At 43.5% G+C, this 26,800-nt stretch overlaps 1 protein-coding gene across 1 annotated transcript in view; it reads right to left on the bottom strand.

The window, feature by feature from the left end:
* LOC307261350 (formin-like) overlaps positions 1–26,800 on the bottom strand; it is a 42,795-nt gene that overhangs the window by 2,064 nt on the left and 13,931 nt on the right. The window contains exons 6-16 of the mRNA XM_080041868.1: positions 25,167–25,254; positions 21,330–21,391; positions 21,046–21,134; positions 20,104–20,233; positions 19,451–19,597; positions 19,229–19,288; positions 19,009–19,129; positions 12,350–12,442; positions 7,511–7,562; positions 1,945–2,094; positions 252–333 (exon numbers count right to left, since the gene is read on the bottom strand). Coding sequence (XP_079897994.1) covers positions 252–333; positions 1,945–2,094; positions 7,511–7,562; positions 12,350–12,442; positions 19,009–19,129; positions 19,229–19,288; positions 19,451–19,597; positions 20,104–20,233; positions 21,046–21,134; positions 21,330–21,391; positions 25,167–25,254 — 1,074 coding nt within the window. The remainder of the gene's footprint in view (positions 1–251; positions 334–1,944; positions 2,095–7,510; positions 7,563–12,349; positions 12,443–19,008; positions 19,130–19,228; positions 19,289–19,450; positions 19,598–20,103; positions 20,234–21,045; positions 21,135–21,329; positions 21,392–25,166; positions 25,255–26,800) is intronic.

Below are 26,800 nucleotides of genomic sequence, written 5' to 3'. Positions count from 1 at the left end.
TTCCAGGAAGAGGGTGCAATAAAACAAGGCCTTTTTAACCAGCTCTGTCTGAGCTTGAGAAACAGTCATAACTAAGCACTGTCCTGAGACCAAAATCCATGGGAGACACATTTTCGGGCCAGATACAATGGTTATTACAGGGGAGCTTACCTAAGATCACCTTGTAGATAAAAACACACCAGTAACTACGATTTCGGCTCAGGTACGAGAAAGGCTTCATTTTACTGTGCCGTACACAGTTGGGTTCTTACCAGACTGTTGGCGTTGATCTTCTTGGTTTCCACTCTCTTCTCCGCTGTGATCTTCTTGATGTTTTCTTGAGCTTCCTTCAACCTGTTGGGTGGAGGGAGGAGGAGGGAGGGGAGGGAGGAGGGAGGAGGGGAGGGGAGTGGGATCATGAAAATAGCACTTGGTGAGTCATGAAAACAATATAAAGTCACAGGCCTCTCTCATCACCGTGACCTGGTGAAGTTCTTTCTAAGAGCTAGACATTTAAGTATCTCCCTGGGGCAGCCCTGTGTCAAGGAGCCATGTCTTACACACTAACACAGAGACACACACACACACACACAAACACACACTGATCCTCTCAGGAGTTTTTTTGCGGTCGGTGAAAGCTCTTAAGTGAGAAGCAACAGAGAATGACAGTGGGTTGATGAGATAATGAGGCAGCCTTTAAAAAACACTTGGCTTTTATGAGTTCGCAAACACTATTTAAAATAAAGTTAATTGTACATAAGCACCATCAGCTGTGAGCAATGTGTGACACGATTAGCTAGTAAACAATTAAGAGAGAGCACATGGATCCACGGCGGGGCTGCAAGATCTTTAACTCCTCCAACTCACAGAGAGAAGCAGATGGCCTCTGCTCGGCAGGAGCTTTGAGCGATAGTGAGGGGGACGCTAATATGTCAGTTCTGATTCACCATGCGATAACTTATGAGTGTAAATTGCCACATGATATGTCAAAATACAACCTTGCCTGTTGTGCAGCGCTCCTGCATGTCCAGCATCACTACAGTGTTTATCAGTTCTCCCATAACGTGCTGCCTTTAGTGGCCAAAGGCCAGTCCGCTCGCTAGTAAAGCCAGGCGGCCGCCAGGAGGGTCTGCTGTCCCTCAGTGGAATCCCCCCCAACATGACGCCTCGGGTCAGAGGCAACATCATAAATTCAAGCCCCAGTGCTTCAGACAGAAGGGCCAAGGCCTCAGCAAACCCTGCCTGCCTCCTCTTTGATGGCCTCCCTCTCTGCTTAAATTCCAGCACAGCACCCTTGCACAATCCGTGCTAATTTGACACAATGTCCCGTGGTAGGTATGCATCTTATCAGAAAGAAAAAGTCCAACCCAAGGATCAGACACTAACACCTTGGTTTGTGAGCTAAGTTTGTGTTTGGGTGTACATTGTCCACTGACTGAGAAACAGCAGGCTTTATATAAAAAGTTGCACCCTCATTAAGTTGGGGGGACTAACAAGAATCCTAAAAGAATGTTCCAATTCTACGCAGCAGAGGCAGCATGAGCTTTGGGTCAAGCTCACGATTACTGGATCCTACATTTCCCATAATGCAACCCAAACACATTGTTTGTCAGACCCCTTTCTTCAGAAAGTTAAGATAACATATAACTAATAAACTGAGGGAACATGTTTTGCAGCAGTTGCAGATCAAAGTAGAAAAAGTGGAGAGAAAAATAAAATATCAATAAACATATCCACAAATAAAACAAATATACACAATGGCAAAAACAAACAAAGAAACAAGTTAACGCTAACGTTGTTTCTCGGTCGGTGCATGGAGATATCTCTGAGAGGGAGCATGTAACTACTGTATGTGTGTGTACAATATCATATCTCAAGGCTATCATCAGTGCCAAAGTAACTAGTAAACCAATCTTCATGTGTCTTTGACAGAAACACTAAGAACCCCACCAGAATCCGACTCACTTTTCCTTGGAGATGTTCTTGTTTTGCCGTATCCACGTGTTCTTGAAGTCGTTGCCAAACTCGTACCAAAACATGAAAAAGTAATTCGGGGCCACCTCCGTCTCCCCGGACTTTGGCCTGATCCCAAAGTAGTTCACCGTGTCCTGGAAACTGTAGGGGGGAAAACAGAGCAGAGGCACGAATAGTGTTGTCTTATCAGGCGTAAACACTTATAAATTATCTCAAGACGTAAATAACGGCGTGTTTCAGTGAACTGGATTTACACATCAAAGTAATAAACCAGCAAGGTCACAGAGTACAAGGAAACCGGCGGTTGTATATATGCCCGAGAAACAACAGACAGAATAAGAGAGAGCACCAAACAGTCCAATACAAGAGAAAATGATGGATGTGGAGTGAGACAGAGAGGCGAGAAACAGAGCATCCACCCTGCTGGGCCACGGGGGAGAGCCAGTAGCGGCGGCTCCATTATCACATTGACCTCCACAGCCTGCAGGGGAAGACAGAGACAGGCCGCCGCTCCTCCAGACACAGCAAACACACACACACACACACACACACACACACACACACACACACACACACACACACACACACACACACACACACACACACACACACACACACACACACACACACACACACACACACACACACACACACACACACACACACACACACACACACACACACACACACACACACACACACACACACACACACACACACACGTTTGTACGGCTCTAGGCTAGTTGTGAGGACACTCGTTGACATAATGCATTCCCTAGCCCCTTACCCTAACACTGACCATCAAAACTAAATGCCTAACCCCAACCCTTACACCGACCTTCACCAAAACCCAATTCTAACCTGAGCCTTAAAACCACACACACCTTCCCATACCCCCCCCCCACACACACACACACACACACACACACACACACACACACACACACACACACACACACACACACACACACACACACACACACACACACACACACACACACACACACACACACACACACACACACACACACACACACACACACACACACACACACACACACACACACACACACACACACACACACACACACACACACACACACACACGCATAAACTACTGTGGAACTCGTATGGCTCCAGGAAGGTATGTACTGGCAGACAATTAAAGATGTGAATATGATAAGATATACGCACATGATCTCTGCTCAGACAGGTGTGAACACATTACAAAAACAGACCAACATCAGACCTACATGAAGTTAACAGATTAGTGTGTTTTCTCTTCATGGGGACAGACTGTGGCACTGTTTAAGGCCAGCTCCTCAGCCTAATTCAATTGTAACCAAATCTGAACTCTTCCTGAATGCTCTCAGCAGCGCACACAAGGCATGAAAAGCAGCCTGCTGTTTTCGGATTCCCTTCCCTAACCCAAACATGAAAGACATTTCCCAGCCCTGCCTGTCAGAGGGTTGATAAAAGGGGGCTATGATTCAACGAATGCTCCCTGTCCCATTGACACCCAGATAGGCTCTGACCTCCAGATGCTAGGTGGCTCTCCGCGACGCTAATCTAAGACATGTTCACGCCGAGTGAAATGGTACAAATATGCGTCCCAGATGGCACTGCAAAAAGCTTATAAGAAGAAAAAGAGTTCTTCTACGTGAGCCTGCTTACAACACCCAGTGATGCGTCATTTCTTTGAGACAATCGGGAAAGAAAGGAGAGGGCTGTAAATCATCCCGTACGCCACAAAGTAAATTTAGAGGGTCTGGGATGTTAAGATGGACTAAACAGACCTTCTGTCCCAGGTAGCTTTGCTGTAGCCCGGCCTGGTCTGGCATGATGAACAGGGTCTCCTCTCCATCAGCTCCTCTGCTGACCCTGGGTCATCATGTCGAAGTGTGCACAAATCAACCAACTGTGCTTTTTCCCTTTCACCCTCCTGAGCACGTGCAACAAGCAGATACACAACGCTTCACTCGAAACAGATGCAGACACGCTCACACATGCGCGTATACCTAGCAAACGTAAACAAAATCAAGCAGGTCTTTTGTTCATTCACGAGCGCACAACAATTTCTGTAATCCATGCCATGATGCCAGTGCCGTGTGAGGGGTTTACTGCAGCACCCACAGCCGGCATTCCTCACTGACAGCTATATATATAAAAAAGAGCCATTACAAAACCAAGAGCAGCCGTGAGAATCAGGGAAATTTTTGGACAGGCAACCCTGCATTCCTTTGTTTCCCCAGTCAAAAGATTACAGAAGTAAACTGCTTGTGTTGTCGGCGGACTCAGCAGATCCACCGAGTGGTTCCGTGCCACTGTCGTCACACGACACCCCTGAGTAGAATACAATCACCAGGCATCTATGAAACCATAACTGCACGCTGACTGCAGAGGAGGCAGATGGGCCAAATTAAATTGAGCATAATGTGGGAGAAGGGAGAATTAATGAGACGGAACTGAGGAAAGAACCAGTAAACCTCAGTGGAACCAGAACATGAGGCAGGCAAATTAGGGCTGCATGTTGAGGAAAAAGCACTGGCACTTGCCATGGATGGGTCGTACTGCCAGAATATCTTTTTCACAAAAGAAAAAAAACGACCAGATATGAAGTTGATAGATCAACTATATGTCATTCTCGGCAGAGGGACAACAGTGTTTTACAAATCACATTTAAAGCCCACGTAAACCCAAATCCACAATATCCTTCTAACTATGTTATTCGGGGAGATAGTTGCGTGATCGTAAACATCAGAAAAGAGTGTGCCATATTTAGCAATCCAAATGAAAAGATATTGTCATTTAAGTTTGATAAACTAGATGAGGCAGGCTATGCTCTGGTTCTTTAGACACTATACATATTTTGAGCCAATCACGGCAGTTCTCTGACCAAACGTTCTATATAAACAATGACTGTTGACATGGAGATCGTTTTATACAGCCACGCCCACACAGTCCTGTCAGATGGTATAGATGAAAAAAAGCAGTTTTTTAACTAAGTTTTATAGTATTTATGAACATTTATTTTCAATCAGATTTTTGTAAAAGCTTATTGAGACACCCAACTTTTATATAATCTATTGATTTTTACTATTTGAGACCAGGTTTCCAGAGGCTTGAATGAAAACGTTGGCTATTTCTAGTTTGGTGCGGTGCGGCTCAGGCAGCAACAATTCAATATTATCGTTAATCACAAATTTTAGTGGAAATGTATGGTGATAATATCACAATCTATCAATTATTTCTTTGCGATTTTGAATACATTTGGCATGTACAATTCATATGTATCAATATTGGAAGAAGGCTACAGTCAAGCTAGCAGCTCAGTGATGTGTTAAGTCATGCTTATGAGGTTTTAACACAAATCAAGGCTGATGGTGAGCTGAGGTATTTTAGAGTTAAAATATACATATTGAACTGTCCATGGCGCTAAATGAAAAGTGGTCATGGAATTTATAACCATTCACCCAGAGGTAAGTATGAATGTCAGGAGCTAATTTAATGGCAATCCATCCATTAGCTGTTGAGATATTTTGGTGAGGACTAAAGTGGGAAATTAGTTGTTTAAGTGACATTTATAAATTATTTTAAAAAAAATTAGGGTTATAGGTATACATATTGATATTTGTGTCAACACAATACCCAAGTTCTGTTACCAATACTTAAACCATGCATTTGGTATTTTACAACAATGCCAAACCAATGAGTTGATGAATAGATTTGTTGATTCACGAAAAATACTTTCAGCAACTTTTTTTGATAATCAATTAGTCATCATCAAAGTCATTTTTCAGGTTCAATTCTTGGATGGTTGTGATGAAATAGTGAAAAATTTTATAATAGAAAAAACTATTTTGTAACTGATAATAAAAAATAACTGTTAGGTCCAGAGCTAATTGACAGTTTGGGATAGTCTGTAAACCAGCCCCCCATTTCTTGTCATCACCTTGACTCTGATTCATGTCCCACTCACTGGTGGTTGACTTTTACTCACCGGCGTCTCACTGACTCCTCACGAGGCCGGGCTGAGGTATTAGGTAGCACTAAGGATGTGTTAATCTATTTCCTTTATTATCACAGAGCCATAATGTTATGGGCAGTGCTGCTGTCGTGTGTGTATGTCCAGCGCAGATGTGAGAGCCCACCCAGGGCCCGGTGAGCCCGCTGACGCCCATATTCATCACCAGCATGTCACTTTTACGAGGTGGCTCTGTGGGAACCTGAGAAAGAGTGCCCCCCCCCTCCTCCACCCCTTCTCCTCCTCTACCTAGCGCCAGTCGACCAGCCCCCTCTTTAGATGAAATTAAAGGAAAACTTCATTAAAAGCAAAGGTGCTGTCAGCTGCAGGGCCCTTTTGATCAATAACCCCCCACTTCAAGTTCAACACATTACAGTGGTCGCACGCACACACACACACACACACACACACACACACACACACACACACACACACACACACACACACACACACACACACACACACACACACACACACACACACACACACACACACACACACACACACACACACACACACACACACACACACACACACACACACACACACACACACACACACACACACACACACACACACACAGGATAGAGATATCACTATATGAGGAGGGCGGGGTTGAGGGGCCGGGACAGAGATTGAGATGTACAGTCGACCCTCCAGTGGCTCTCTTGGCTTAAGAGCAACATGAAACAGAACAGTTTGAAGCTATTCCCTGATTTATAGTACTGTCCAAAGCAATCAACTACCTAATTGTTTATAGTTTCCATTTCCCTGCGTCAGGCGTCTTTCACCTTCTCCTTTATGTGCTTTTTCGTGATTGATTTCGGAAGTGGGAGAGTTATGATATAAAGCAAACAATTCTGCTCTCTGTCCAAACAAGGCAGAAATAATCTATTTGCTTTGGTTTGTGCGCTCCACCATCTTTTTCCAATATGAAACGTTCCAGATATGATTTCGCCTCGGACGGCGAGCTCAGCGGCTGCCGGTGTGTCTCGCACCAATAAATCGGATGCCTTTCAGAAAACTGTGGGAGTCTCCTGCGCAAAACATGGCAGATAAGAATGATAGCAACTGCAGTGGAGGAAGCACAGTTACAGTATGCCGCGCGTCATGGGGGTGTAAGAAATCCACTGCTGTTCCCGGTGAGCCTGTGGATCTTGTTCAATTTGTCAAAGAAGGCCTAGAAGTTAGTTGTAAATGCTTTAAATATGACATATATAAAATGGGACTTCATCCTGCAAAATTCCAAAAAAGTTGGTTTGCAGTTTCGGAATTTCCCAACAAGGCAGGGAATCACGATACTTTGACGTATCCCCCGCTTCATCGTACCAGAAACCTTATCAGCTGGTGCTTATAGCTGTGCAAACAGAAAGCATTTTTGCTCTCAGATACCAGCTATGTTATTTATGTGAATCTTGCTAAATAACTGAGCATGCATGTAAAATATTTTCTATCCAAACAAGATATTTCATTTATAATCATTTACATTATTAAATGCATCTCGGCTTGAGGTTGTTAAAGTTGGTCTCCTACCTTTTCTGTGCGGCATTGAGTCGGTCCTCTTCAGCTGAGTGCTCCTTTTGAGCTGTAAAAAAGACAAAGTATAGGATTATGAGACTGATAATGGGACATATTTAGGTGTTTTCTTTGACAGTGACCGACAACTAATCCTAGGTCACCGTCGGAGTCCAGTGGGGGGCGCTGTTTTGATCAGCCATCCTTGAGAGCTGTCGATTGTGGAGAGGAGAAGAAGAAAGGCTGTGCGTTGAGATGTCACTGACACGGCGGGCGTGTTATCCAAGTGACAGCTAAGCACGTTGTAAAGTTTGACATGCTTCTGTGCGTTGACGCATGAGAGTGTGAGCCTGTGACGCCCGGGCTCTGGGCGGGGAGCGGTGGTCTGTTTTGCGGAGGTGTGTGTGTATATATGTGTGTGTGTGTGTGTGTGTTTGTCGACATGCATGTGCGTGTTTGCAGCAGAGCTGAAGCAGGGGCGCAGGGTTGAGCAGAGAGAGGCTTGGGAACTGGAGGCTCCTGTGGACTCTTGCCATGTAAAAGTGTCTAAATGCAAGGCAGATGTGTGCGGCGGGCCAGGCCGAGGTGCAAGAATTTATCTAGGGCCAGAGAGTGCCTGTGATCTCAGATTTATTGCATTTTTCCAGATTCATCCTTTTTACAATGATGGGGGACCTTTCCCACTTGAAGATTTAAGAGGGGGAAGTCTCCAAAATATTGTTCAAAGGCAGGTTTGGGGGTCTTTTGGGAGAAGGTGAGCGCAAGCCTCAGACCAACTACCCCTTTTACTTTTACTCTTTTCCTTTTTTAACATATATGTGGGCAAGGAGGTAAACCTAATGAATGGAGGTTGTGGCCATGTCTGGGGTGGAGGGGGGTGGTAGAGTAGAGGGGCCGTGACCAATGGCGTTAGTCTCAGTGGGGGTCAGGCTGGCGCCTGAGGTACCCCTCTGGTGCGACTGTGCAGAGGTGGCACTGCAGCCGAGGCGCTGAGGGAGAGAGAGAGAGAGAGTGGCCCAGAGAGGGAGGATGTGTGAAGTTTCTCTTCCTCCGCTCCCTGTGTAAACATGAAACCAGTAGTCGCTAACTAGAAAGTTATGAGATGTGCATGCTGAGAGGGACAATAAATTAGGGCTTTAAAACTCTGACACACTTTTCCAAAACCCACTGCCATACCTGGCAGCTACTGTAGATAACAAAGAGATGGCAATCATTCTAAGTGGGGTTCTAAGGATCTTGAGGATCTCCATTAAGCCTCCCTCTTGGTTTCCCTGCATCACCTCTATCTCGACACAGACGCATCTCAAAGACTTCAAAAAACAGTTCCTTGGACAGCTGTTATCTGCTAATTCTAAAAACACTCTATACGTGATTTACGGCCATCCGAACAAGAGGGATTTTCGCTTACTGGGGTCTGACTCACTGACAACAAAGAAAGTGCGAGTATGTGATGATATTTCCCAAGAGGGCCGGTGGAATGAGACTTACACACGTGGACTAGTCGAGTATAGAAGATGGAATTTGTTTTCAATTAGTCGTGGCTTATATTCAACATGAAAAAATATGCCCGCCAGATTATCCCTAGGGGTTTTGAGGAGCTCCTATTAAGAAATATTGAAAACAACTGTGGATTGATCCGACATGCTGTTGTTTTTATGCAACTTAACCTGAGAAAATAGTTAGTAAATAAGAGGGAAAAACTGTAGGGGCAAAAACAAAAAGGCACATTCCTGAAAAGACTATGGCTCCCAAACCAGAGCGAAAACAGTGACAGGACAAGCCCAGGAATGGCCTTACAAGAGAATGGATCACTGGGGTTACTGAGGTATCGCTGTTAGATCTGGGAGAGATCACACAGGAAAGTTTAAGAGGCAGAGTGCGGGGCGTTTGGGTTCACCTGCATGCCCTGCTGCGAGCCTCTCCACAGGCAGAGTTACGGGTCAGTTCAAAGTCTTTATTGGTTGATTCCCTGGTATACTTGCATCCTCTTGTACAACGAAGAAGTTCCACCAGGCAAGTGTGTAACATGCATTTCGCAGACGCCGTTTCCTACGGGTTCATTTCAATATCTGAAATCATGTGTCAAACACATGCACCGCGGCCAGCCTCCCGAGCGTTCACCTAGGTGAGAAATCAACTCATTTGCTGATGAGTCAGAGTTTAAGAGCGTTAGTCTGCCTTTGATGTGAGAACTGTTGCTTTGTTTTGCCTTTTGAAGTCATGGAATCATCACGAACGATGATCACACACATAAACACACAAACACACAAACACACACACACACACACACACACACTCACACACACACACACACACACACCGCCCTCTCCTCCCAAAACGCATAAGCGACGGCTGGAGGAATTCTGTTTATGAAACCAAAGGTTTACAAGTCTTCCACTGGAGAGTTTCTGTTCAAGATGTGGCGTCGCAAACCCATGCCATTTTGTAGACAGTGGCAATGGTAGTGTTTAATAAAAATAAAATAAAACTTTCAAATATCCAGTGATACTGACTAAAGTTTAAGGGAGGCTTTAGCGCTCAGAAGTAATTATGGTGGATAAGCTAACTCGAACAATGTCGTGGCACAATTCCATTTCAAGAACACACGATCCCGGCACAGTGAAATAAACAAACATCTTGCACTCAGAAAAATTGTTCTGTAAACATGGACACCCCGCAAATTTTCACCATGCACCGCAAACATGTGGCTACAATCTCACTGCGAGACACCTCATCTGACTATTTTTATGATAGAGTGAGTCCATTGTTTCACCACTCTGCTGAAAGTGATGCAGGAAATATGTTTTTTCATTGTAGTGTATCGTGTGAGAGGGACACTTTCCTCTGTAACACAGACTCGGAAAAGATGCAGGGATTGGATGTCGATTAACACACTACATTAAAATGTACGTCTGTTTATCTAACAGGTTGAAACAATTAAATTACAATATGCATATTTTGTAACTTGCCTCTACTGGTGTCTAGCCATAAAGATAATTCAAGTTGATTTTTTGGCTGAGGTTTAGAATTATTCACCACTCAGATTTGGCCTTCACGGCAGTTAAAGAGAATTTAGTTTGTGGTGTTTACATACATGCTTTGATAATACAATTTTAAAAACAAAGAGGACATCTTTGTGGCCTGGTGGTTTAAGTCTCTCTCCTCTTGTTTCCTGTCTGCAAATCCAGTTTAAACTATCAAATAAATAAACTATCTATACATTCTAAAAATAAATGCAACATGTAAAAACAAATTACCTTACAATTCTAAAGATCTGTGAATCTTGTCGAGTTGCAGGGATGTTGTTGCTGCTGTCGATTTGTGCGAATTAGCCCTTTAAGAAAAGAAACCCAGTGTGTTCCAGTTCCCTTCCGGTCCCTCATGTGGACTGTGAGCTGCACTAATCTGCTTATTTTGCCAGCAGTTCACACTAAGCAGGTGGCTGCAAAACTGTCCAACTAAATTTCCCGTTTATCCAGGCACGACTGAGTCAAGTGATGTGACAGCAGGGGCATGGAGCATCACTTTAATGATAAGTGAGCCATAACTCATGGACATTTGTACACAGTCAGACACATCCATTAATTAACCAACCAACGTATACCAAAGTGTTTCAATTCTTACACTCTGGTTCTGCAGGAAGCAAAAGGTAAAGTAATGGCCCTAAAAAGTTTGCACCTTTCCGTCTTGGTAGCTACCCTAACTACTTTAAAGAGTGTGGAAGGACGCTGGTTCAGAAAGGGGATAGACAAGCAAGATGAGCAGGGAGTGTGTGTGTGTGTGTGTGTGTGTGTGTGTGTGTGAGAGGGGAAGCAGCAAAGCAAAAAAGCAAAGCAAAGCAGCAAATATATTTATTTATATAGCACAATTAGGGAAGCTCCGCTCCTGTCCCGGTGGTCCCTCGGCCTGATCCACTGAGGCCGGCCTGTCTTTACAAGGCCGCACTCAGAGATGTCCCGCCAGCTTTATGGCAGCCGAGAGTACATGAGAACTATGTTAGTGGCAATGCGATCCTTTCTACAGGCCCGTAGACTCCTGTCCTCATGCTATCTTATAGCGCACGAGACGCCCTCTCCCAGCACGCACACATGCAAACACACACACACACAGGCACAGGCACACACACACACACACCCAACCACCCAGCTGACCGTCTGACATGGCGAAAAACATAATTATACCTTCCTCTTTCGTAAAAGGTTCCATGCTGGGTGAAAAAGGTATTTTTTTCACGACTATGTAGTCGGTTGTAAATCCTCTGTCAAACCCAAGGTTTTATCTTTGAAGACACTGAGATGGATGGGTTTTTTTCATCCACAAGTTGGGCCAGTTATGAGCAGGGCTGAGGGCAAACATCGGCTGGAACTCGGGTGCGTCACTGTGCATGACTTGGCGGGAGCGGGTGAAGATTTTACGCCTCCCCTTGACTTACGCAACCCTACTTATCTAAGGGGTAGAACATATGTTGTAATAACCAACGAAAGAGTATGTCACAGAAGATTAGAAATACAGCCACCCCTATGTGTGTACATAGGGGTGGCATATGGAAACATCTGATTTGGTTGACATCATGTTAAGAGGTCAATCAGTGATTAAGTTCAGGGTCACTTATGGGTCACTTCTGAGTTGTTTCCTGTTCTTACGTCATATGCATTAATTCCTGTGTGCATTGGGAAAAAATATTATGTAACATTTTTCACCATCTACATATTTAAATAGTTTTTCCCTTTTTGAAATAAAAAAATGGAAAACTAGAAAGTGAACTAAACTGATGGATATTCATAACCAGCGAACAGTACGTGGAAGAATGTTGCCACATTGTTTTGGTCTATTAAGTCAAATCTTAGCTCGACTCACCAGCAGAGAGAAATCCCTCCATCTTATCCTTGAAGGGCTGGAGGTGTTCCTTTGACGAGTTGGCACACACCTTCTGCACATCCTTCTCACAAGCTGGTGGAGTGGACAGACAAAAGGGAAATATAAAGTTCTTAATAAAGACGAATGAAAGAAAATGACAGAAAAAAAAAAAAAATTTACATTGTAAAAAAAGGGTACGTCGTCCGGGAATATAAAATAATCAAACAATAAAAAGACTCATTAAGAACACAGTGGACAATGTAAAAATAAGTGAATGATAGAGACAGGATAACTTTATTAAATTAAAAAAGGATAACGAAACATCTTATGGTACGTATATTCTATGATATTATTTTCTCATGTTAAACTGGGTTAAATACAAGGATTTAAAACTTAATTGTGCTTAAAGCTTAGCCACCAAGTGCGTTCAATTAGAATTTTAAGTACAAAACTAGAGTTTTATTTGTTTTCCCCCTTTTGCTCCACTTGTTTTAACCGAGACTATTGGTGGAGAGAATCCCACGGGTTCCAAACACTCGAATGTTGCTCTAACACATTGTTTCTGATGTCTTCATGAAAAATGCACACGTGTAGCGCAGCAGATGTGTTTGTGCCGCTTGTTGACGGGGCTTTCTGCGCGGCGCCAAACGACCCTGCTCACACGAGCACAGAGAAAACAGCCGTGACTGAGCGTGTTCCAGCCGAGTCTTCCCCATTTCCTCCCAACTGTAAGTCCGGGTTGCTACACACACACACACACACACACACACACACACACACACACACACACACACACACACACACACACACACACACACACACACACACACACACACACACACACACACACACACACACACACACACACACACACACACACACACACACACACACACACACACACACACACACACACACACACACACACACACACACACACACACACACACACACACACTCTCAGACGCCTAGTGAAAGAACTTTGGCACATTCCTCCAACCTGTAAGTCATTAATGGCTGCAATAAATACCTTCTCTCTTGCTTATAACTGCATAGCTAAATAGTTCTGCAACACAACAAGAGGCTTTTTCACGGGCCTGGCTGCCGTCTCACTTCACTGCGTCGCCGCCTTTAGATCAGAGTTTGGCCTTTGGTATGGTTTGCACGCTGAGCCGCCGCACCTGCAGCCCGGTAAACTCAAGACTATAACATCTTTTTATGATACGGCTATCCTAATAAAGTGGGACAGAAAACACCACATCTGAACATTAAAACGAAGGAGTTACTACCTACGTTTGGACTTTAAATCTTTTTTTTAGTTTGTTTAGTCCATGGGTAGTGAGAACCAGCAGTTACAGTATCAAGATAAAAAACAGAAATCGGCAACCATACAAACACGACAACCAAAATATCCTGTTTGGACAAAACCGCGTTTCCTCACCAGAAATCCCCCAACTCAAGAAAAAAAGGACCCATTAAAACAGTGTTCAAAACAGCAAGTCTACAATTTGGAGGCGGCTCTCCTCCAAATGTGGCCCAGACAGCAAAGGCCGCAAGGAGGAAGCCCACAAAAACAGAGCAGCTGTAAAGAATAAAAACTAAAAAGCTCCAGTTTGAGACATTGTCTTGGAGTGATAATACATTATTTTTTTTTAAAGAAGATTATATAATCAAAAGGAGGACTCTCCTGTTTAAGCAAAAAATTGGACCACGTGCAGCTAGTTAAGAGTGAAGACATAACTTCAGGGCTTTTGCCTGAGATTTACAAACATTTCTTTATTGGTCACAAATGGAGCCAGAACGTGAGTTAATGGAGCAGTGAATGTTAATGTGTTGCTCTTTTGCACAAACAGTCCCACAAACTTTGATGGGGGAAACCAAGTGGAATGAGACTCAGCCAAAGAGAAAGCTGTGGTGGTGCCCCATTATGTCTTTATGTCTTACTTAAGTATTAATTAAATACAGTATTTAGAGAAAATCTTATATTACTTGTACACATAAAAGTAAGTGTACATCATTCTGTTCTGCATACATATGGAGAAAATTAAATGAGGATAATCACAAATTGAATATTTTGTTCATTTGAGCTTACTAGTTACTTATGTTTGTAATTTTGACTGAATGGCATATACTTCCTCTTAACAAAACAAGCAAAAGTGCAGGATCAAAACTGATAATAATCAGTTATAACTGATGTTTTATGAACCTAGAACTACTTTCTTACTACGGAGTTATCTTTATAGAAAAGAAAAAAAAAGGAATTAAAATGGACAAGTACAGACTTGACATTTCAAAAAAAGTATGACAAATATAAGAAATATTGCATCATAATTGAAATGCATATAAATGTATTGTATATATTTACAGTAAATAGTAGTATTACGACATATAAATATGCTTTTAAAATAATCTGCAGTAATAAATGGAAAACTTTAGCTGTAGTTTTTGTTTATCAACTTTTATAATTAAGTAAGAAATAAACAGCATTTTGTATTTAGGCTAATTAAGTTAAAAAACATTTTTAAAATGAGGTAAATGCATTTACAAAAATATATTTCAAGTTTCAAATCACACAAGCTGTGTAATGTCTGTTGTTAACTGTTACAACAGCTTGCCTTCTATTTGTCAGCATGGAAACACAAAGCTCCTTTATTTCAAATGTTAACCAACCCTCGGCTGCTGGTGGCACAGTTTTCTCCCATCATGCTCTCTGTCCGGTCTTGTAGCCACAGGGGACTAGTTTCCCATCACAGACAGACAGGAGCTTGATGGGAGCCACACCGCCGATCTTTAAAGCCATCCCACTGTTACTACAAGGGGAAAAACAGATGGGATTACAGCCAGTGGGACTCAGCGTCTTTGAATGCTAATGTGTCCCGCGTCCACAAGTTATCCAAATCCTTGAAGTCAGGACTGGGAATCATTTTGTAAAACCAGCGTCCTGATTGAAGAGAACACACTGATAAACAGGTGTTTTTATGGACTGGTGTTTAAAATCCCCTGAGCAAACATGCACAACCAGAGCCACCGGTACAATAATGCCACAGTGTGTAAACAAAACAACCCAACCACAGCTGGTATCCTGAGGCACCCAGGCAACGCTTATACACATGCATTTATATTATCTCCAATCCGTTATATTCACATATGAGGTAACATGACGAAAAGCTGAGGGTAAAGGGAGGGAGGACAAACAAGACAGCCAGACTTGTGCTCCAGGATTTACCTCGTGTGCGGTTTGCAAAGTATGGGTGACTTTGATGTCAATGTGTGCTTATGATTTTAGCGCAGTAAGCGAGAGCCCCCACTGCAGCTACCAGGAAATCACATCACTCCAAGACAATGCACGGCTGTGTGTGGAATTAAGAGACAATGCTTAAACAGTGGAAGGGGGAGCCTGGGGAACACCATGAGACACAAACTACATGTTACATGTTGGTGAATGTTTCGGTCTCAGATATGCGGCGATAACGCAGCATATGTTTTGGCATTTTGACAGTTACTGGAAAACAAATGTTGAGGACCTTTCATATGAGATAAGGTAGAGCCAAATGTCAATTTTTTTGTAACCTGGTCTCTTCTCATTGCATTTTGTTAAAAACTTGAATCAAATCATAGAAAGACAAACAGTTTGTTTCCCTTGCATTGTTTGCAACCAGATCTTATTCCACTTGAGCCAATTATCATTAATGGAGAAATGTATGTTCTTCTTTACTCTCTTTTTTATTATCGGTTCATATACATTTATGTGCAATATGGTCATCATATGTTTACACATTTGAAAATGTCTATTGCATACAGGTCTATATTTATTTATTTATTTATTTATTTTTGTTTAATTCACTTACTCTTTATTTTATTTTTATTTTAAGCCTTGGGTGCGGGTCCGGTGAGGGTCGGGGGAAGAAGGGAATATATTTGTTAAACTACAAATAAAGAATAATAAAAAAAGTGGGTCTCTCTTTTTTTCTTGTTAAAAGCAGACCAGCTGCCAACTTAACTATATTTCCAACTAATGTATGGTATCTGCATACTAGCATTTTCGAGGACATTTGGAAAATACATTACCTTTGTTTGTTTGACCTTTTAGACTAATGCAGTGCTCCAAGCCCTGGCATATCCCAGCCATTTAAACCTGCAAAACTGTATTTTCTCACTGATCCCACAATTGTCTTAAAAACCCAGCAGGCCTGTCAGACTTCCAGCTCCTCTGTCTGTGGGGCTACGATCCCCCCTCGCTGAGGCCAGCCAGGGGACTGCCTCCATGGGGAAAGGAGAGACGCTCTCACCCCCTCCACTAATCATAAATTTAACCCTCATCCATCACACTATGACCTGTACTCCTAAAAACATTTTTCCAGAGAAAAACCCTCGCTGACAAATAGAAACATCAGCCACGACTTAGAATATGAGGTGGAGCATATAAAACCCTGCAGGGAGCATCAAAATCAAGATGAGAAAATGTCTAATACTATGAGTGGTCGCTGCTTTATCTCTTTTTATAGCAGCTCAACCTGTCTTGTTGGTAAAAGGAACTCTATATCATGTTGTACTGTTACATAAAGATAGTGTCAATCAACCTCTCTCCTTTTCTTTTTTTAAATGCAGCAAACATTTCCATTCAGAAAAAAAATATACCCAGTTTCTCTCCGCCATATGCAACTCATAATTAACAAATATCAAACATTTATGTCTGATTTGGTCAGACGGGCGGCGACTGTACCCTCGTCACACCGGCTTACTTCACACGTGCCGTCGCGAGTGGAGCCTCCTCGGCCGTAAAACGGGTCTCAGGCTAAAGGCCCTGCCTGGACCTGACATTAAAGGCCATTTAAAATCAGAACACTGTCTGATTTGCCACAGTGATGGATGCCTAACCTGGGCCAGGCCTTCTGTGAAACACTAAATTCCCCTGAGCAGCAAATGAGGTCTGACTGTTTCTTTTTATTTGATCCTATTTCATTCGGTAGCGTCCCCTGCCTCTCTGTCCAGTCCAATTACGCGGCCGTTAAAAGGGATCTTTATGTATTGCCACTCGCCGGTCTGAAAGAGGTAACCTGAAAAAAAAATCTAAATCGGAACTTGAGATGTAAACAAATTATTGAATTGTCTGCTGGTTTTCAAAGCCGACTGCACAACTACATCTGACTTGAGAGACAGAAACAGATATTTGCCTTTATGGGAGAGTCTACAGTCTACAGTACGTTTAGGTTGTTGCCTCCCACCCATTCGTCTCCCCCCTGAGTGGAGCATGGGGAGAGGTCACCACCTTCTCCCCAAACAGGAAGCCCCATCAAAAGAGGATCATGTTTCTGCACAAGCCAGTGAAGGAGAGGGCAAGTCGAGCGGACCAGGGAACTCGCCGCGAAGCATCAATGACAACTTAGCAAAAGCTCAAGATGTCATAACGTCTGCAAATGCACTCTCCTGGCGCTTTGAATTCAGTACAGTACGCGGGATATTTGTGTGAGAGTCGCCCACATTGGTGCACACACAGAGAGAGAGAGAGAGGGAAATTCAGCTTGTGACTGCTAGCTTCAGCAAGTATCCTGACCTTTGACCCCAGCCCGAGGGGCAAGACACCGCAGTCGCCACCTCAGGATCAGGTGAGGGGCAAGGCGGCCTTGCTCGCCTCAAAGTTAAACAGAGCGGGTAGAGCATGGAACATGCTTTTGGTGCGAGCCCTCAGACACAATTCACACAAGTGGTGGATGGAAGTGATCTGCATTAACTTCATAATTAAGACCACTTGCTTTCTCTAGGCTGGTTTATAATAGCCCGACATAAATATTTATTCCAGGCGGCTGTGGATGATAAAAATGGTGGGAGTCAGAGGTGGAGCGCGCCAAGCATCCAGAATCCGACGCTTGCCCTGTGATGCTAATGCCCCCGAGGACTACTGTGCCAGACTGCGCTGCAGCGGAGATCAAATACGGGCGCCCTTATGTTGCATTTATTGTCTTCAGGTCTTCCATTTTTCCTAATAAATGAGTGACAGCTTTTTAGGTGGGTCTGGGTACTTTAGTAGACTCTTTGTATTTCTCCCCCGGGTCAGAGAGGAGACGGCTTTAACAGCGATCTGAAAAAAACGTTGGGGAGAGCTGCGGAGCTTATCTAATTGCTTTCATATGCCGTATTATTGGTTGATTTAAATAACCACAGACACCGGGGGCACAGGGGGGCATCGCCTTTAACCTCCGCATGGCCCTGGCCAAGACTGACTGGCTGGCGGGCCGGGTTACCAAGTGACTTGGCGCCCACGACACTGTGAGCACCAACGCAGTGTTTACCTATTTATCTGTCAATTGTCACTGCGATAACAGCTCTTGAGCTTAAAATGTGCATTGTTGGGGGATAATGCCCCTGCTTTCGAGTGCTTTAGAATCGAGGCATGTAGTAGAGGGGCACGCATCTATGGTGTTATGATGAAACAGCTGTTAAGATGTCTGGAAACTGGGAAGACAAGTTTCCTCTGGGCCATCCAAGGTCCTGAATACACCCACAGACCTCTCTGGAAGAGTACACACTGTATAAACAATCATATTGATTGATTTACAGTACAAGGATGAACAGTGATAAAATGCAATGTGGTGTGCTCTTAAGACCTGATGCCCACAGGAAAAAAAGCAAATGTACTATTAGAACAGGGCATGTCCTACCGGTCAAATCTCTCCTCAGCTTCCGTATATCCTTGGTGAGGTCGTCAAACTTCACCTGAGCCGCCTGGAAGAACTCCTGGGGCTCGGGCAGAGGGAACACGCTCTTGTCTGTGCCGGCATGCTGGAACAGTGGGGCAGATGTCAAACTATAATACTATAGCAGAGTGTTGAGTGACAAGAGTGTAAAAGGTTTGTTGAAATTTGGTCGACCGTACCTTACCTTGTCAAAATTACGCAGGTAGGACAGAACAATGTAATCCACCAGAGTCATACGACTATCCTGAGGAGGAAAGGAGGAAAACAGCAACAATCACACTTTCCATTATACATTGATGCATCACTGTGTCATTTGACTGTAAGGGCCTATACTGAAATGATGTTTACCAGGAAATGGTGGTGCTTTGGTAAGAGAGTGAGTGTGAAGTTATAAGTGACATGTTACCCTGCTCTTGACGTCCTTTAGTTTTGGGAGGATTTCCAGTCCAAAGCCGTCAGCCTGACCTCTCGTCCGGTTCCCTCCATTCATATAGTTCCCGAAGGCCAGAACGAGACCCATTACGTCCCGCAAACTCTGACATTCTAAAAGCTCCTGACACAGACACAGACTTCGGGTTAAAACAAAAACTAATGTCCCTTTAAAGCCCCTGTAGACCCAAATCCCCAAAATAAAATCCTTCTAACCATATGATTTGGTCGGTTAGTTGCATGATAGTAAGCATCTGAAAAGATTGGTTTATCAAACCAAATGAAAGATATTGTCATCTTAGTTTGACAAGAATTTCAGTTCAGATGAGGCAGGCTATGCTCTGGCTCTTATTACACTAGAAGTATTTTGAACCCTGAATCACAGCAGTTCTCTGCCCGAACGTTTTATAAAAACAACGACTGTTGCTATGGAGACCGTTTGAAACAGCCATGACCAGTCCGACAGGCCAGTAAAAAAACATTTTTTTTTTTCCAATCACATTTTTGTGAAAAAGCTTATTGGGACACCCAACTTTGGTATCATATATTGATTTTTAGTATTTTAGACCAGAGTTTAGTTTCCAGAGGCTTGACTGGCTCCCAAAGCAGTGTTTGACTTGACGCTCTTACTTTGCAGACATGGGAGATGATGTCAACCTTGCGGCGGATGGAGGCGATGGTGTCGAGGAACACCGACTGGAAGATGATGCAGTTGGCTCGGCCGGTGAAGTCGGGAATCTGAGAGAGCTCGTAGAGAAACCTTGGGGGGAAGAAAAAGAGGGGAAGAATTAGAAGAGGAGGAGGAGGAGGAGGGGGAGGAGGGGGAGGTGGAGGAAGAGAACAAGGGTGTGATGTGTTATGACAGAATTAAACAAAACGTCTAACAGGATGAACTATTTCGGGCGCTTGGCAGGGCCGCGCTCCCTCCAAGCAGGGGCCTGGCTGAGTCAGTGTTGCCACGGCTGCGCTCACAAGCTGATAGTCATGATGAGCGGCTGGGGCTTTTGAAAAAAGGGGTCCACGGGGTCGGGTGGAGGGGAGAGAGCAGCGGGACTGATCAAAGGTAGCTCTGGCCTGATGCGGGCCGACTTGTGTAAACAGTGGCGTGTCAGAGGGGAGCGGAGCGGTAACATCCTGTGTGATTAGGCCCTCCGCTGATGGAGGGAGACGCTGAGTGGGGACGACTCGGGCAAGCCGCAGTGACAGCTCTGGTCAAACATGGAAATAGGAAAGGCCAAGGGGCTGGCTGGGCGGGACCTCTGGGTAAGCAGGCCCTCGTTAACTGGCCCGCACTTCTGAACCCTGACAGGAACTACTGAAGCAACGTCCCATTAATGCATTATGCTTGCGCGCACACTCACATGCAGTTGTAGAAGACTATACAAATAACATGACTTTGGAGGGAATAGACAAATGACGCCGCAATATAAATGTTGACTACGTTTTCCAACATACCACATTTTTTGGTTTGACTTTTTGGATGTCTCTAGTGAACCAAACTGTCGTATAAGCCCAAATATGATGACATATATAATTTAGTATAATAATAACTTTTGATAGGAGCAATCTTACGTTTCAGGTTTGTCGAGCAGTTTGACTTCATCTTCTTTAGCAGTCTCGTGATGTTTCTTTATCTTGCCCAGCTCCTCACTGGTGGCTCTCTATAAAGAAATATATAATATAAAAAAAAAACACAAGACAATGTCCAAGAACAAAATGTAGGTGAATTCAACCAAATCTGTTCAGTAACAGAAGAGCAAGAAGCAGCAATAAAAATGATAGGGGGTTTCTCCATTTTCTTAAAGGCCGTCTGACGACTTTACAGCCGTATGTTTTACTACCTTAGACATACTTACATTTTCATACAAAGCCTCGATGGTCTCCAAATCCACCACAGAGTTGTCCACAGTGAGAACAGCTGGAACAGTAAAAGATATTAATTGTAAACAAGTGGGCCTTATAAATGGATATGATCTTGGCCAAAGCGAGCTGCCTTTTAAGTGCTGCCAGTGCTTGAAGAACAAACTTGTTTTTTTTTTCTGACAGGGGATGTAAACTCACGATAGCCCTGTAATTATTTTAAACCTTTGTGTAATAGAAAAATATATTTGTGGCAAACTTAAATGCAAGACATATTGTATAGTGTAGGAGAATGAATGAAACTAATGGCATATCAGGAGAAAGGACGGAATAGGCGTTATTTGACCAAAATCTGCTTGTGGTTGCTCACACCTGCACCAACAACCAACACAATCAATTCATTCAATTATCATGTAGCTAAAATGATGCACCTATTTTAGAATATTAGCTGGGGATTTTGACTCTGGCCAGGCTGCAGGGGAAGAGGCAGGTATATGTGGGGCTGACTGGGCATGAGCCACAGATGCTGGGCGAAAGACTGGTACACCTCTCTTCTAACAACGCCAGACTGAGGGATGAAGCCCAGACAGCTAAAAAACCACCCCAGATGACTGTAATTAGTTTTAGAGTGAGGACAAGGAGAAGGTGAGCTGAGTGAAAGAAACGGAGGAGGATTTAGGAGGTAAAACGAAGAGGAAACAGAGATAAACAAAGTTTGGCAGGGCTCAAGATTTAGACACCAAAGGAGTGAGAAAAGAAACGAAAAAGGAGGATTTGTTTTGCCCACATGTTTGTTTAGCTCGACTCACACAGTAGAACGTTAAGTATGCAGGGAAAGCAGAATGCAGAGGACACCACAAAAAGAGAAAGTGACTCCTGTTCTGTGTCTGAGAGGTGTCACAGGGTTTATGGCCGAGTGAGGGAGGCGTGGAGGGCGACGCGATAGGAGGGGATGGCTCCAGTGCTGCTGGCTGTCGTCTGGTCGGTGTCAGCTTGAGGAGGGCTACACACTAACTACTGCTCTAAAAACAGTCACTTAATGTGAAAAAATTAAATAATCATAAAAGATTAAATAAAAACGCCATCACCAAGACAAAGCACACTACTGGATGATTGACAAATACACAGTAAATCATACTGTGATTTAAGCTACAAGTATCGAAAAAATCTCCAACACCTAAGGTTGGCAATACAATACTGAAATGTGTAACTTTTCTGAATGAACAGGCGCTGTGACAATTACGGAACCTGATATTTAGCTTTAGTTTTCTAACATGATCTAACATTACATTAGCTTCAACATATGAACATGAAAGCTAGCTGGGTAACTTTTTCCTAAATAATAGCCACAAGTGACTATTATGCAATGTCAGTACAAAGTAAAATAGAGTGTGACAGTAGAACAAATAGAGAAAAGTCACAAACTTATAGGTTCATTTTGCTTACATTAGCTTAACGTATAAAAATTTAAATAAAACTGGGTATCTTTTGCAAAAAAAGAAAAAACAGGTACCATGGCAACAAGTGGCCATTTATTTCTCTATTTGAGTTCAGTAATGTGAGACACTGCGAAATCTATCTTGAATTTGCGAATATTAGCTAAAAATACATTTGCTTCTCCATATATTAACATTAGGGCAAAACTGGATAACTTTTGCTTAATAACAGCAACTGTGGCCACAGGCGACAATTCAATTATGACCGTTAACTGTACAATTTATTGTAGGCTAATAGTAGCACAGTACACAGCATAGCCTGGCAGAAGTTCGCTAACGTTAGCAAATACAAACTGCTTGTCATACCAGACCAAGTAGGACCATCTAGCGGTACAACAAATGTGTTTAAAAACAAAAGTGTTTAACTGATAAAAGATACTAGTATTTTGTCACTTTAAAAGTTTAAAAGTATAACTTTGCTTTACTAATTCTGTGTCTACATAAATTAGGAATAAAGTCCTTTAAGTACCGGTAGTCTTACAAGTCCTTTTATGCACATTTTCAAATAAATCATGTGTGTTATTTGGAACACTCAAGTATTGTTGCAAAAAACATATCTTTATAGTGATGTAAAAATGTGTATTTCTTATACCACCAGCACCATTTATAATGTATTTACTGGCACCGGTAAATGTAACACTATAAACAACACACAGCCCTAGTCTTTTCAGTCACAGACTGCTTCCAGCTAACAAGGTAATACTTAGCATTCTGGTTCCCAGCTGTTTGTGTTGCAGAGAAAAGCTGTCAATGTGGTCCCAATGGCTGGGATCAGAGAGAACGCTGGAGGTCCATTTCCTACATCTTATTAGAGTGGATTATTCAGTCCCTCAGCCATGCAGCCGTCAATCAGACACCAAAGGGGGGCCTGCTCCAGTGTGCACAGGAGCACTCTGATCCGACGGGGAAGCCGGATATCTCTCCACACCGACAGATCAAAGCCCTGCCAGCCAACCACCTCACACCCTCTCCTTCCACTTTTCACTCATCGTCTTTGGTGTGGAAGGGCATGTGTGGTGTGTGAACATGCCTATATGTGTGTGTGTGGCGAGGTGGTGTGTTTGTGTGTGTGTGTGTGTGTGTGGGGGGGGGGGGGGGGGGCAGCTAACCCTTTGCACTTGAACCATGGTGGCCCTTGAGGTCCCCCAGTCACTCAAGTGGGTGCAATTGACCCCCTCTCTCCCTTAACCAGAGTGCTACCTTTCCCAACTCCCCTTGCTCCCTCCCTAGTAGCTCTAATTACATTACATGTCCCATGTCCTTTTAATTTGGCAACAAAGGGGAGGCAAGCAGGCGAGGCTGGGGAACGGCGTCCTTAGAAGTGCTTATTAAGGTGCTGTCCTTCATTGTCAAATTCAAATTGTTAATTTCACATGCATCCTCCCATTAAGGCACAAGGAAGCAGACTCACGCTGGGTGTGAGCAGGCCTCTTTACAAAACTACCTCTACAAGCTGAGCTGACACTGGAAAAGAGAAAAAAGAACTGAAGGGGATAAAAGGATAAAATAAAAACTAAACAAAATGGGCGTCCTGGAGCTCTGTGCTGTTCCACTTGTGTTTGAGGTGGTTTTATGTGGTTGCGCAGTGTCTGCTAACTGTGGAAAGGTGGTTTTGTACATGCTTAGATCATTAGCGGGGTGTCAGTCCCATTAGGGCTTGTGGAAACCGTCACTGGCTACAATAAACAGATCTGCTGGCCGCATGCTCAGACTAGCAGGCGGCAGGCACTCTCCGCCACAGTGCCGGGACAGGACCAATTCCTGGCCCATCTACGCTGTCCCCAACACACATATAATGTGTTTACACACAGACACATGCACGCACACACACGGCTGCATTTTCCATAGCAAAACCAAGCATGTAATCAATCTGCACAGCTCTTCAAATGAAGGAGATGGCGGTTTGATTTTAAGCAGTGCAGGAGGGTTTACAAGCGGCCTGACAGAAAAACCTGAAAGGCTGCTTTTATCCCACTGTTGCCGTCTGACATTTTGACAAATCGAGGCATTTTTCTTTCCCACTGTGGTAACTGGAAAAATCATTCACGCTCCACTTGAAACACAAATTAATCAAAAAAGCGTGCTGCATGCAGTACTTGCAAATCAGTAGCTGTCAGGGGGTAGGAAATTATCCTCCGCTGCAGGGCTCTCTATATCATCTCCAAAAATAACTTTTGTCTGCATTTCATCAGGACTCATCTTTAATTTCTCACAAAGTGGGATTGTAAATTCTGTTTATTGCTTTTGAATTTAAATATGGGCCTCTTCCTTGAAAGAGATTTAAATGATGTAGTGCGCACTAGCTACTAGACGTACAGAAGAGAAAGCATTCCTCACCTTGCTGAATGTCCTTCATCTCCAGGTGCAGGCTGGAGATGAGAATGCCGACTGCTTGTGAACGCTTCCCATCCAGCAGCTTAATAAGCTGAAAAAAGAAAAGAAAAAGTAGATTCATATTGTCAAACAAATTGCAAGAATATTAACAGGATGCAGTGTGCATTTCAGGTCATTCAGCTCATACCGTATAGTTGCCATATCTTGATTTATTTCCATACTTACAGATGTTAATCCAAGGATCACACATTATTCGGAAAGTAACAACATCATCAACAGATGTACACATCATTTAGGAAATTGGTGGTTTCAATCAATAACTAATATTAACCTTCAGTTTGTTCATTTACAAACTTCATATCTCATAATTATACCTTATACTTCTTCACAGCTATTTTTTATCATCAATTCTAGATTTCAAACACTGACAAAAAAAAAGAACAGACTGTGATTAGAGGCCAGGGTTAAAAATCACTTAGTCACTCTCCTGGCAGTAGAAGCAGATGATGGTAATGATGAGCAAGGCTGAGTGCCTGAAGCCCAGTAGTCTAGGAATAACCCATCATCATGAAATGCGGAGCGCACACACACACACACACACACACACACACACACACACACACACACACACACACACACACACACACACACACACACACACACACACACACACACACACACACACACACACACACACACACACACACACACACACACACACACACACACACACACACACACACACACACACACACACACACACACACACACTTTGTCTAGTTACATCAATGAGGGAGCAAAGCTAAACAGAAAGGCACCTCCTTCGGTTTACCAAAGAACATGTGTTGAGATATAATCAAAAAATATCAAGTCGCAGTGAAAGTACAAAGGCAAAAGTGGAACCATAAAAGGACAGTCTAGAAGAGCACGGCAAAGAGAAGCAGGGCTTTTTATAACAAACTATAAATTCACAGGATTTTTATTTGTGCCTACACATGGTCACAATTACTTATGACTGAATTAGCCGTAAAGCCAGGGAGAGTTTTGGCAAGGTAGAGCCCCCGCTCTAAAAGTTAATGTGTCAGGCTTCTTCATTAGGTATTATGGCGTTGTCGGGCTACTGGGGCTGTCCAGTGGGAGCAGGAGAGCAGGAAAGCTTTATAAGTGGGTATTGCGTTACAGGGCGTTAGTGGGTGCCATGCTGCTTCCAGCTCTATTACCTGGATGGCTGGGGATCTCCCAGTCGAAAGGACTGGAGACGGCTGAGTACCAGGGCTTTCTCCCAACACCTCTAATTAACCACTTCGGACGGGCCACACTAAAAGCAGCCCAGGAACCCTTCCTAGCTCGCTGTGGCTGCAGAACTCGCCAATTAGCCAAAACAGTTACGCTAATGAGAAAAGACAACTGATGCCGGGCCAGGGTCCCTCGGTTTTTCACACGCGCAAAAAAAGCACCGTGATGCTGATGCTGAGACAGGTAAGCAGCAATAGCTAACAGCTCCCTCCTGTGGACAAAGGGAGAACTAAAAGTGCCACTATTAAACATACTGGTCAGGGGAGAGAGAACGAGAGCGATAGAGAGAGCTAATCAATGTTTACTGATGTTATCATTCTTGCTGTTGACATCATTTTATT

Source organism: Ammodytes marinus, assembly GCF_949987685.1.
Source record: "Ammodytes marinus genome assembly, chromosome: 15".
Lineage (NCBI taxonomy): Eukaryota > Metazoa > Chordata > Actinopteri > Uranoscopiformes > Ammodytidae > Ammodytes > Ammodytes marinus.
This window is presented reverse-complemented; position numbering and strand designations above follow the sequence as displayed.